Below are 13,883 nucleotides of genomic sequence, written 5' to 3'. Positions count from 1 at the left end.
GTATAAGAGGGTAGGGAACTTGAAATGCACATGGCCAACCAGGTTACATCCTGGCACTGTATGTGGTCCTGAGCCTGCCATGAATAAGTCCTGAGCATCTACTGGATGTGACCCACGGCCACCATCACCCCTGGAAAAAGTCTACCTTAAAATTGTCTACACTGCACAATTGTAATCCCTAAGTGCAGAGTCAGGAATAACCTCTGAGCACTCACTGCCAGGTGTGACCAAAAACCAAACAAACAAAAATACCCTACCAGCTGGAGCTCATTTATACTTTATTCATATGTATTGTCAGAAAGTGTCTTGTTAAATTTTTTCCCCTAAAAATCCCTCACTGATAGAGCACATACTTGCCCCTCTTTTGTGAGCCACTGGTTCAATGAAGTACATCTATCTTACTGTAGTATATATTAAGGGACTATTAAATAATGTTAAGTTTTGGGGCCAGAGAGATAGCATGGAGGTAAGGCATTTGTTGTGCATGCAGAAGGATGGTGGTTCGAATCTCGGCATCCCATACGGTCCCCCGAGCATGCCAGGAACAATTTCTGAGCGTAGAGCCAGGAGTAACCCCTGATCGCTGCTGGGTGTGACCCAAAAACCAAAATAAAAATAATAATGTTAAGTTTTAATTTTGTGTCTGCAACTGGTCCTTGTTATCCTGCAGCAAGGTAACTGAGGATAGTGACTTTCAGTATTTGAGACTCGGTAAAAACTTGACTGAATGATGAGGTTTTAGATTTTACTTGTGATAAGATGTAGAAATATAAGTAGATAAAAGTCGTTACTATGTGAGTTTTTTTATTGTGTTTATTTAGATGTACTTTCTTTTCCTTCCCAGCTAAAAAGTTGCCAAAGAATGAACCACAGAATCCAGGAGCAAATTCTGCCAGAGGAAGAGGAGTTGACCTTACTGAACCCACACAGCCAACCAGGAGTCAGTGTTGTAACAACTAAACCTCCCATTCGAACTAGCTGGAATATCTATCCTTAAGCTTCCTAAATGTTAATAACAGAGGAATTGGAGCATCTAACCGGCCCAGTATGACTTCCAAAAAGAAGAGACTTTAGAGTCAACTTTCTAATACAGAATTATTTTAAGTGTTTTGAACATAATTTTTAATAACATTGCATGTGACTCTCTTAACGTCTCACCAGTAGAAAGGGGAAAAATAACAGCTTTGTTTATGCTTGTTTCTTTGGAAGGTTGAGGGATTGTTTCTCATCCCAGGCATAGCTACAGGAGTCTACCGATCCATGATGGCCAACCAGTTTTATGAAGAAGTCAATGGAAAAGATTTGGAACTTAACAAATTTGGACTTAAAAGGTGTTCATTTTTTAGCAGGCAGGCAAAGGTGTTTATGCTTAGCTTCAGTATTCAGGCAACGGTAATTTCTCCTAGTAATAGTTATTTTGAAGTATATATCCTATGTTTCAACAAATGAGCCACAAGCGAACACCACAACTTTGTGGGCGAAAATTAATAATGGTGGTTCTAAATTAATAGCCCTTAATTGTTTTTACTGGAGTTTAAAGAAAAACTCAAATGTCCCGTCTTGTTTAGAATGTATGCTACATGAATTCTTCAACAGAAAATGCAACCAGGTTTTTTTTTTTTTTTTTCATCTTAATGGGTAATGTGCCCTTTAAACATGAGCTCCTCAACAAAAAAATGCAACCAGGTGTTTGATTGTGATCACTGCCAGACATGACGTAGATGGTTCTGGTTGAGCGAGGGAAAGGGGCTTTTGTTCCCTTTGGATGTCAATAGGAAATGCACTAACAATTATGTACATTCAAACTTGATCATTTTAAATTTAATTTTCAACTGTACTGTAAATAGGGTACTGCCTTGTAGTCTCCATATGTTTATTACTTTTCTGTAATATTTAAGAGTTGCTTAAAAGTATACAAAATGTACAGTTACTAAAACAGCTAATTTTTTCGTTTTCTCTACATTGGGGTCTTCAAATGTTCCTGCACCGCCTACAACCATCATAAATGATGTATCTGTAATCTGTAACATAGGCTATTGCAACATGTTAGTAATGGTCTTGCAGCCTCGTTTCCAAAGTTCTTTTTATTTTGATGGGTTCAGTATTTTGCACTAATTGTTTTAGGTATTTTCATTATATGAAATCTACCTTGAGTCAGAGATGATTTAATCTATTTAAGTGTTGAACTGATAGCAGAACTTGTACATTTATAATGATTCAGAATTAGTAAGGAAAACAGTTCACGAGTGTTTAGTTTTATATGAGGTGCTCAGGTTGGAATAAAGCGGTCTGAAAAAACAAGCTCTGTTTTTTCTCTTCTGGGGGGCATGTAATAATGAACATCTGTAAGTGTCATTAGGAATCTGAAATCTATTTTCTCAACTGTGTTCTTTATAAAGATTTGCGTGGGATTAATGTATCAGTCTGACTCCTTGAATGGTCTATGGAATTATACATTTATGCTTTGCATGATCATCCGTATCTTTTATAGATAAAATTGATACTCCATTCCACTGAAAAGTATTACCATAACTGTAATGTTATCTCTGGAGCCAGCTGCTAATGCTGCATTTACAAGTTCGTGACTGATATATTCAGCTCCTCTTTTGTAGAAATTCTGAGGGCTAGTTTCTTGTTCTTTTCCACTTGAAACTTCTGGTGCAGAATGTTGGTCAGGTTCACTTTCAAAACCAGTCATTTTCGGTAGAAGAGTTTTTGTATTTTTAGAGTTACTGATGAAACCTTGAAGTAATGTTGAATCAGATAAAGTAACCCTTGGACTTATAATTGATACTGTACTTTTAGGTGCAGATTTAGATTGATGCAGTTTGTTACTGCTACTTTTTGATATCCCTGCTTCATTGTGTGGGGAAAGCAGAGATCCTTTGGTTTGTGCCCTTTTCTGTATATGTGAATGGTAGGTCTCTTTATATTCTTGAAATATTGTTATTGCTAATGCAGTAACTTCCTTTTTATCTAGAACTTCCCAAAGTCCATTAGTAGCCAAAATAAGGAATTGACATAAATCATCTATAGGGACAGAAATAGTTTGGGGTGCTGGAATAATGACTTTTTTCAGTTTGGGATTTCCATGAAATCCAAGTCCTCGTGTTATTCTTGCTTGCCCTTCTATGAGCCCATATGGTTCGTTGGAAGTAATTGCAGCTCCCTTCTGAAGAACTCTTCTGCGTTCGTGGATATTTCGTGTAGTATGTTCTTTAGTTAGGCAAAAGCCTTTCCCATTTCTACATAAGAGTGCTTCAGCATTACCTAAAAGATTATTTTTAAAATAGATTTCAGAGAGCAACTGATTGTATAAAGATAACTATTTTTTGTTGAAATACATAAATAAAACAGGACACTCTAGAAAATGATTACGCGTAGGTCGGAGTGATAGTACATTATAGTAATACAGTACAGTGATAGTACAGGCACCTGAATAAACATAAATCCAGTTTCAATTCCTGTGATACCCCATATGGTTCCTCGGGCCCACTGCAAAGATTAGCAGTAAGTCCTTAAAAATATCAGATGTGGCCCAAAACAAGTTTATATGGGGCCAGAGAGTTAGCACAGTGGTAGAGCATTTGCCTTGCATGTGGCCAAACTGGGAGGTCCTGATTCAATTCTCAGCATCCCATGTGGTCCCCCAGCCTGCCAGAATCAATCCCTGAGTGCAGAGCCAGAAGTAACTCCTGAGCACCTCCAAGTGTGGCCCAAAAACAAATCAATAAAGTTTAAAAAATAGTTAAACAGGAGAGATAGTACAGCGGTGTTTGCCTTGCAAGCACCGATCCAGGACCAAAGGTGGTTGGTTCGAATCCCGGTGTCCCATATGGTCCCCCGTGCCTGCCAGGAGCTATTTCTGAGCAGACAGCCAGGAGTAACCCATGATCATCACCAGGTGTGGCCCAAATAAATAAATAAAAAATAGTTAAACAATTCAGATTTGAAGCAAGCCAATTCTTCATTTTTAAACTATTAAGCTAATGGAAAAGTTACGAAATGTTTTCGGATGTTTATTTTGATAGTCAATTAAGCTTTTTCAGGACTAGAGATACTACAGCATGTATGTCTTTTGCCTTGTACACATCCAACTCGGGCTCAAGCTCCGGTATTCCATATGGTCCCTCAAGCACTTTAGGAATAATTTTTTTCATTGGATGTGTCCAAATGAAATATATATATATGATATACCATAAATAATATACCATAAAGCAGATAGTTTTTTATTTCTGGCTGTGCGCTCAGAAATTATTCCTGACTTGGGGGGACCATATGGGACGTTGGAGATCGAACTGCAGTCCTTCCTAGGTCAGCAGCGTGCAAGGCAAACGCCCTGTTGCTGCACCACCTCTCCGGCCCCTTAAAGCAGATAGTTTTTAAATATTTTAATGATACTCGGAAACAATTTGGGGGCCCAGTGAGGCATGAGGTTTAGGTACCTTGCACACAGGCAACTCTGGCTGAGTTCTCAGAATTCTAGTCAAAGTGTAATGGTATTTCTCACCTGTTTCTGCATGTAGCCCAGAAGTAAAAGGTAAGATTAGTAATGGAACATGAGTAGAGTTAATACATCCCTTTGAACTGAGGGTTTTGTGTGTGGTGTTAGCTACAAATGGAATTTGTAATGGTAATTAATATACTGAAAGATTTATGTCCAAGAGCTAGGAAGATATTCATGGAGCCAGACAGAGTTTGACCCCCAGCCTGCAGGTCCAAATTCCCAGGGTTGTGGCCCCCACTCTACCTCTAAAAGATACCCTCTTATTCCTAGAACCTTCATGATTAAGAAGCCAGGAGGATGCAGGATTGCCCAGGCAACGGGGAAACACTACCAGCATTCCATGTGTTCTCTGACCAGTATACTTCAAAGGGAAAATTGCCATATTTTCTGGACTTAGATGGAGCCTGCACTATACATAGCCATTAAAGAAAGAACTCACGGGCCCGGAGAGATAGCACAGTGGTGTTTGCCTTGCAAGCAGCCGATCCAGGACCAAAGGTGATTGGTTTGAATCCCGGTGTCTCATATGGTCCCCTGTACCTGCCAGGAGCTATTTCTGAGCAGACAGCCAGGAGTAACCCCTGAGCACTGCCGGGTGTGCTCTCCCCCCCCCCCCCAAAAAAAAAAAAAACTCACAAGCTGTGCCAAGTAGCATTTGAAAACTGCCTTAGGCAGCTACACAGAGATGATTCTCTAGGTAGCTTCCTTGCAAAGCTCATGAACATGACCTTGAATCTCGAACATATTTTCTGTAGTTCACTGTGGGTTCCCACCACCACCACCACTCCCAATGCCCCAAGTGAAGACAGCTTGGTTATTCCATCTTCTGTGATAGACAGATTGGGCCAATTTTTTTTTATTTTATGTATTTATTTTGTGTGTGTGTGTGGTTTTTGGGTCACAGTGCTCAGGGGTTATTCCTGGCTCCATGCTCAGAAATTGCTCCTGGCAGGCTCAGGGGACCATATGGGACGCCGGGATTCGAACTGATGACAGACCTGCATGAAAGGCAAACGCCTTACCTCCATTTTATCTCTGGCCCTATGGGCCAATTATTTCTTTTTTTTCTTTTTTTTTTTTTTTTTTTTTTTTTGGTTTTTGGGCCACACCTGGCATTGCTCATGGGTTACTCCTGGCTGTTTGCTCAGAAATAGCTCCTGGCAGGCACGGGGGACCATATGGGACACCGGGATTCGAACCAACCACCTTTGGTCCTGGATCGGCTGCTTGCAAGGCAAACGCCACTGCGCTATCTCTCCGGGCCCATGGGCCAATTATTTCTATTGAGAATTACAATGTGAGTCACATAATAGATTTTGTGGTAACCACAATTTTAAAAAACACTTTGGGGGCTGGCAAGGTGGCCCTGGAGGTAAGGTGTCTGCCTTGCAAGCACTAGCCAAGGAAGGACCGAGGTTCAATCCCCTGGCATCCCATATGGTCCCCCCAAGCCAGGGGCAATTTCTGAGCGCTTAGCCAGGAGTAACCCCTGAGCATCAAACAGGTGTGGCCCAAAAATCCAAAATAAATAAATAAACACTTTGTTCATGTGTCTGGAGAACTGAAAAAAGAGAGAAAGGGTATAGATAGATAGCTTTGTAGCTTATGAGGAAAGACATTTTATTTTTCATCTAGGCATTGAGCCTAGGTCTTGCAGGGGTCTCAAACTCGCAGCCTGCGGGCCGTTTGCGGCCCTTCGTACAACATTTTGTGGCCTTGCCCTAGAGGAATCTTTTTTGTTTTGTTTTAGTTGTTTGGGTCACACCCCCCAATGTTCAAGGCTTATTACTGACTTTGCACTCAAGGATCACCCCAACTTTGCCTCCTGCAGCTCCCAGGTAAATTGAGTTTGAGACCACTGGCACGTTCAAGTATGCTAGCATATTCCAAAGGCAAGTATACAACCACCTAGTTGCAATTCCTTGCCCAACAGACTTATTTATTGGGGGGGCAGGCTTTGTACTTGGGGAACCCCTCCCCCAATTGGTGCTCAGAGGACAAAATGCATGGTTGGGTATCTAGCCAGGGTTGGTTGCATGCAAAGGCAAGTGCCTTAACCGTTCTATCTCTGGTCTCTAGAAGCAAATAAAAAAAATTACAGACTTTGTTATCAGGATTTGAATAATCTGCTCTTCTGAAAATGTTAGAGCCAAATTGGAGCCAGAATATAACTGCACAAAGATAACTGCTTTAGGCTGGTGATATGGCTCTGTGGTAGACCTCATACCTTGCATGTGTGAGGACTTGAGATCTATCCTCAGTCCCACAAAAAGAGGAAGGGAAGAAAATATATATCCAGACCTTTGAAAGTAATAAGTAGTCAAGCAAACTGAACACAACTCAATACTCAAGTTGCCACCCTCCTAACAATGCCTGGGTTATCTCCAATTTGTAGAATGGAAAAGCATCACTGTAAGCTTCTGAGGAATCTCAACTCGAGATGTGAAAGGACATGTCAACAGAGCTAAAGACTCCGTGGGCTAGAATGCATGTAGGAAGTCCAGATTCAATCTGTGAGAGCATCATTGGCCCAAAACAAATGCTTCCTAAGAAAGCCAGTGAGGATATTGAGGATAACAACCAAGTTTTAAGAACTGGAGAAAAGAGGAAGCAAAGAAGTTGTCTGTGGTGGACAAAAAGGAAATATCAAATACAGATGAGTGTCCTGGGATCAAATAGATGGCTTGGTTTACAAGAAACTTCATGAACTCTGGGTGTGGCCCAGCATTTGCCTTTGCAAATGAGGTCCTAAGTTTGCTCCCCAGCACTGGAGGTGGGTGGATGGGTGGCGAAAAGCTGCTGTCCCCCTGGGGAAGGGAGCATGTTTATGGAACTAGAGGGACACGCTTTGCATGTGAAAAGGCCCAGGTATGATCTCCAGTCCATATGGTCCTCTGAGCACTGCTGAGACCAACACTAAATTACCAAATTTCCATACATAACAGTATTTGCAATATGATTTGCAATGTGATTAACTCCTTAGCACTATCAAGGTTGGCCTGATCCCTTTCCCCAAAAAATAGGGGCCTTTGATAAAATTCAACAGTCAGGAGCACATGGCTTTGCATGCAGAAATAGGCCTAACTTCAATCCCAGCACTGTAATCATGAGCAACCCACTGCTGTGTGGTTCAAATAACCCCTACCCAACTCTCACAGAAGACAATGAAACAAATCTCTACATAATGCCTAGTACAAAAATCAAATCAAGGGGCTGGAGATACAGCACAGCGGTAGGGTGTTTGCCTTGCACACAGCCAACAGAGGACGGACCTGGGTTCAGTCCCCGGCATCCCATATAGTTCCCCGAGCCTGCCAGGAGCGATTTCTGAGCGAAGAGCCAAGAGAACCCCTGAGCACAGTCAGGTGTGGCCCCAAAACAAAAAACATGTCAAAATGGATTTAAAGACCTTTATATCAGACCTGAAACTATAAAGTACATAGAGGAAAACAAAGGCAGAAAACCCCATGACTTTGATGCTAAAGGCATCCAACAAGCTCCAAAACTAGATATTGAGCACTGAAAACCCAAAAACAAACAAAAACAAACCAGAGAAAACCTGCCTTCTAAAATAAAAGTAAAAGTTAACACCAATTTTTTTTGATAACACCAAATTTGAAAGATTTAAGAGGATGCACATCCTGGGACTGGAGCACAGCAGGTAGGGTGTTTGCCTTGCACTCTGCCGACCCAGTTCAATCCCGGCATCTCATATGGTCCAATAAACCTGCCAGGAGTAATTCCTGAGAGCAAAGTCAGAAATAATCCCTCAGAGACAGAAGGCACAGCCAGAAAACAGACATGAGCAGGTAGGGTATTTGCTTTGCAGGAGGCAGGTCCAATTTCTGTCACCCCATATAATCCAGAGCCCTGCCAGGTGTGGCTCAAAAACAAAAACAAAAAAATAACTAAAAAATGCCACCAATCTTTAAAAAATGAAAACACCAGAAATAAAAATGTTGAGACATGGGGGTGAGGAGATAGTGCAAGGAATTGCTGCATATTTTTTGCATGCAGGTGCCTGGATTAAATCTCTGGCACCATGTGTTTCAAAGTGCACATTCCCCTCAGCTGCTCTCTGCCCACACAATTACTCACCAAGAGGAGTCTCTAAGCATCAACAAACAGGATAGTTCCGAAACAAAATCCCCAAAGCTTTCTCTAAGACAAAACTGATGTCTCTTGGCCAAGGAGCACAAGAGGGATCAGATTGCAAATGTATGTATCAGAATATCTGATAACTCCTCAAAGAACTTTTCATTGTCTTCAAAATGCGAAATGTGGAAAGAGGTTTTTGTTTCACTCACATTGAAGTAAAGGTAATATACTTGCTTTTCTTTTATCAACAACTAGTCAACAAAGCCCAGTCACTAGTAGTAAATCACATTATTAAATATTTTGTTGATGATTATTGTATCTCTGAGTCCCTACACGAGGCCAGTATGTGAAATGAATAAAATTTAGAGTTTCTTGTTAGGTTTTTGGGCCAAACCTGGCAGCGCTCAGGGGTTACTCCTGGCCGTGGCTCAGAAATAGTCCCTGGCAGGCATGGGAGACCATCTGGGATTCGAACCACCGCCCATCCTGGATCTGCTGCATGCAAGGCTGCGCTATCTCTCCAGCCCAAAATTTAGAGTTTCTAAGAGATCCTTGCTTATGGTTTCATTGTGGTCTTGACTAAATTGCTCTGTGGCCCCAAAACAAACACACCCCTACAAAGCTCTTTTTTACTCCTTAACTCTCTAACCTCCCCCAAACGTCACTAACCTACATTACTCTTTTTAACTTCAGTAGTGTACAATCCTAATCACAGACCAAAGCCGTGCATTGTGTGTAACAACCCCAAACTATTTCAAGATACATAAAATAGACACGTATTTCTTTAGAATATTTTGTGTTTTTTTTCTCTCTGACAGCTATAATTCTTACTAAATGTTGTCTTATACAGTGACGATTCTAACCACTTTTTATCTTCTCTTTTTGAGCTGTTTAACAAGGAATTTTGGTGAAAGAGTCCCCCAGTTTAATGCTTATGATTGAACCATATCATGGGAATCGTTGAAATTGTTCTTATGGCCCCCATATGCGCCAATAACACCACGTGGCATTGCTCCTTTTTTGCATAGGCACATTAAAATGGGAAAATAATATACATATAAATAAGATCCTATCTAATAGAGATTGGAACACACAAATCTTGTAGTGCAAAGGGACCTTACACCCTGAACATTGACATAACGACCTGGCACAGACCTCAGAAGAAAGGGCATTTTCCATTCACCCCTAAACCAGGGAAGCCATCCACGAAACATCCAGGCTGGTCTATAACATCACCTGGAAGCAATCCTCTACCACGGAAGACCCTACACTGCTCAGACATCGACCTGCTCAAAAGAGACTTCCCTTAACATTGAGAAGACTTAACAACAACAACCTGCTTACAGGACAGGGCTCCCTACATTGCCCTTTGATTGTGAGGTGAAACAAGAGGACGCTCCACATCCTGACTTCAATGTAGGATATGCAGATTCCAGGATCTTTAATACAGAAACATGATACCAACAACAGAGACTGTGTGAAAAATAAAAGTGTGTTGGCACTACAGACAGTGTCTTGGATTGGACTTCTAGCTTGCCTGGAGCCTAGAGTTGGTCTTGTGCCAGGAAACTTCAGGGGTCTGGTCTCTTTGTATTTAGGCCAAGGTTATTCCTTTCCGTGCCCCTCATATTTTGGTGGGCCTATGCAAACAACAATTGCCACTCTAACACCATTTTTACTGTGCTCCTTTACTCTAATCCTTAAAAAGAACCCACTTAAAATTTGAGGTTAACTTAAGCTAATATGCCTGTATATGGAATGTAAAAAAATACTATGCCTGTAATGTTTAAGGAGTTACGTAAGTTTTATGGCTTTAGATTGCCTTGTGTGCTGTTAAGAAATATTATAATGTGTTACAATTCTGGGGACTTGAGGGACAAAGTAATTACATGGATTCTGTCTTATTTATCTTAATGTTCTTTGGCTGAAATTTCAAAGTTAATATATCAGCAAGGGGACTTCTGAGACTTATGTTATGGGTGATTGTCCTTCCAATGTAACTTTACCTTGTCCTCTTTCTTTGCATCCTTGTTCTCATAATTAAAAATAAAAAAATTGGGGCCGGGTAGGTGGCGCTGGAGGTAAGGTGTCTGCCTTGCAAGCGCTAGCCAAGGAAGGACCGCGGTTCGATCCCCCGGCGTCCCATATGGTCCCCCCAAGCCAGGGGCGATTTCTGAGCACATAGCCAGGAGTAACCCCTGAGCGTCAAACGGGTGTGGCCCAAAAACCAAAAAAAAAAAAAAAAAAAAAAAAAAAAAAAAAAAAAAAAAAAAAAAAATTAAAAAAAAAATAAAAATAAAATAAAAACTGGTTCTTTTTCTTTTTTTTGGTTTTTGGGCCACACCCGCTTGACGCTCAGGGGTTACTCCTGGCTATGTGCTCAGAAATCGCCCCTGGCTTGGGGGACCATATGGGACGCCGGGGGATGATCGAACCTCGGTCCGTTCCTTGGTAGCGCTTACAAGGCAGACACCTTATCTCTAGCGCCACCTTCCCAGCCCTGGTTCTTTTTCTTTTCTTTTTTTTTTTGTTTGTTTTTTTTGTTTGTTTTTTTCGGCCACACCCATTTGATGCGCAGGGGTTACTCCTGGCTAAGTGCTCAGAAATTGCCCCTGGCTTGGGGGGAACTATATGGGACCCCAGGGGATCGAACTGCGGTCCTTCCTTGGCTAGTGCTTGCAAAGCAGATACCTTACCTCTAGCGCCACCTCGCCGGCCCCATATTTTTCATTTCTTGGAGATTTTTTCTTTTCTTTTCTTTTCTTTTTCTTTTTTTTTTTTTTTTTATTTTTTGGTTTTTTGGGCCACACCCGTTTGATGCTCAGGGGTTACTCCTGGCTAAGCGCTCAGAAATTGCCCCTGGCTTGGGGGGACCATATAAGACAACGGAGGATCGAACCACAGTCCTGATCCTTGGCTAGCGCTTGCAAGGCAGACACCTTACCTCTAGCACCACCTCACTGGCCCCATATTTTTCATTTCTTAACTTGGTTGATGACTTTTTTATTTTTTGGTTTGGGGGCCACACCCAGCGGCGTCAGGGGTTACTTCTGGTTCTGCACTCAGAAATCACTCCTAGCAGGCTCGGGGAATCATAAAGAATGCCAGGCATCTAACTCGGGTTGGCCATGTGCAAGGCAAATGCCCTACCTACTGTACTATTGCTCTTGCCCCTAGTCAATGACATTTTCTAGGTCAAAAATTCTCCAAGCATAAGGTTTTCCTGCTAGCAGTGAAATATGTTAAGGGAGAACCTGACATTGTTCAATATACATACCCGTATTTGCAACATGTAATACTCCAGAAATTATTTGAGGCATCTTCTGGGAAAAAAGTTTCTCTACCATCAGATGTTCATCTTCACCCAACTTCAGGTCAACACCGGGATATCTAATCTGCCCTTCCAGTAGACAAGTAACAGCAGAACAGCCACTCCACCGAACCCTGGATTCTTCTTTCCTTCCAAGACGTAACAGCCTATCCATTCTCCAAAATGCTTTTGCAAAAGCTTTGTGTATGTTCATGTACCCACACTTCTTTTCTTTCGTTTTACTTCTGGAGAAGAATTCTTCTAGGTGCACATATTCTTTTCGAAACACAGTGTAAAAGGAATTGATCAACCTTTGCTCTTCCGGGGTCATTTGGTAAGAAGGATCAAACTGGGCAAGCTGGTGAAGGAGTAAAATGGGGAGTTCCATTGCTGTCAAATCTGCTGCTGCAGCACCATGATGTCCATCAAACAAACCCAAAAAACACACATTTGGTTTTTGGCCAAAATCATTCACTATGGTGAATCGATCATTCATGCTCGCTTTCCATGTAGTATTCCTGTCATTACAAATGGCTACTCCTTTAATCAATAGATGGCACGCGTGCTCGGATTGGATAGCACTTTTCTGAATGTAATCAGCGATCATATATTTGCTTGACCATTGTTTGTTCCAAAGTAACTCAAAAGCATCATTAATGTTCTGGAGAGTTTTTTCATTGAATATCTGAAGTGACAGTAGTTTAGTAATTATATCCTGTCGATGATCAGCAATATCCGAGCGTGCTAATTTATTTCTATTTTTCCATTCAAAGCCCAGTGTATACAGAGCTACATGTTGTTTTTTATGAAGGAACAATTCAGGTAGACTAATTTCATCCTGGCATACAGAACAGGGAATTGTGATCACTTCATCTGCCATCTCCTCCTGGTCTTCAGTGTTTCTAAGTGATTTCTTCTCTCCTTGAAAATGTTTACTTCCCTTTCATAGCACTGCTTCATCATCTGATTCAAGTTACAGTCTTGAAAACCATTGCCTTGAGTTCTAAAACAACGAAAATAGGACACAAGATATTTATGTCAGGAATGATGTAACAAACATCTCTGAAAGCAGGTCCTTATCCTGTCATTTCTTTTTTTTTTTTTTTTTTTTTTTTGGTTTTTGGGCCACACCCGGTAACGCTCAGGGGTTACTCCTGGCTATGTGCTCAGAAGTTGCTCCTGGCTTGGGGGACCATATGGGACACCGGGGGATCGAACCGCGGTCCGTCCAAGGCTAGCGCAGGCAAGGCAGGCACCTTACCTTTAGCGCCACCGCCCGGCCCCTATCCTGTCATTTCTTTGGGCACCTCATAAATTAGGCATAGAAGTGAATATTCTGATTCAACTTTTTTGAGATTCTGCATAGAATTGAAGATTCTTTTATTTTATTTTATAGTTTTGGAGCCATACCCAGCAGCACTCAGGAGTTCTTCCTGGCTCTATGCTCAAAAATTACTCCTGGCATATGGGATGCCAGGGATCGAACCCGGGTGAGCTGTGTGCAAGGCAAATGGCCTACCTTCTGCACTATCACTCTGGTCCCAGAATTGAAGATTCTGAAGCATACTGAAGATGATCTTGTGTGTGTCTGAATAAAACAGGCAAAAATTCCATAAAGTCATGTAGACATTTAAGAACAAATACTCAGGAATTAACACATTTTTATCCTGATTATGACAAGGTGTATGCTTGAAATATAGGGATCTAACTTCAAATCTGAACATAATTTTGCTTTGTTTTGAGATCACACCCGGCAGTGCTCAGGTCTTCTAGCTCTGTATTCAGGACTCGCTCCTGGCAGGGATCAGATCCCAATGGTTTGCTGGGGATTAAGTCTGGTTCTACTATATGCAAGGCTGTATGACCCTAGCCCTACCTACTTACTGTACTATTGCTCTGACCCATGAACATAGCTTTTTTGCACACCAGGATTGTTATTTTGTTTTTTGGCTATTTGGGCTACACCCA

General features: G+C 41.5%; 2 protein-coding genes across 2 annotated transcripts in view; one reads left to right on the top strand and one right to left on the bottom strand.

Moving 5' to 3' along the window:
- The window catches only part of RAB5A (RAB5A, member RAS oncogene family), a 33,036-nt gene extending 31,719 nt beyond the window's left edge, over nucleotides 1–1,317 (top strand). The window contains exon 5 of the mRNA XM_049766150.1: nucleotides 845–1,317. Coding sequence (XP_049622107.1) covers nucleotides 845–960 — 116 coding nt within the window. The 3' untranslated portion in view covers nucleotides 961–1,317. The remainder of the gene's footprint in view (nucleotides 1–844) is intronic.
- Nucleotides 1,318–2,485: 1,168 nt separating this feature from the next.
- PP2D1 (protein phosphatase 2C like domain containing 1) lies at nucleotides 2,486–12,888 on the bottom strand (the record flags this gene model as incomplete). The annotated part of the gene is given in 2 exon segments (XM_049766479.1): nucleotides 2,486–3,270; nucleotides 11,883–12,888. Coding segments are annotated over 2 exon segments (1,791 nt in total), but the record flags the coding sequence as incomplete, so codon positions are not given.
- Nucleotides 12,889–13,883: the final 995 nt, after the last annotated feature.

The sequence above is a fragment of the Suncus etruscus genome, chromosome 20 (genome assembly GCF_024139225.1).
Source record: "Suncus etruscus isolate mSunEtr1 chromosome 20, mSunEtr1.pri.cur, whole genome shotgun sequence".
Classification (NCBI taxonomy): domain Eukaryota; kingdom Metazoa; phylum Chordata; class Mammalia; order Eulipotyphla; family Soricidae; genus Suncus; species Suncus etruscus.
The sequence above is the reverse complement of the archived record's forward strand: the minus strand, read 5'-3'. Positions and strand labels throughout refer to the sequence as shown.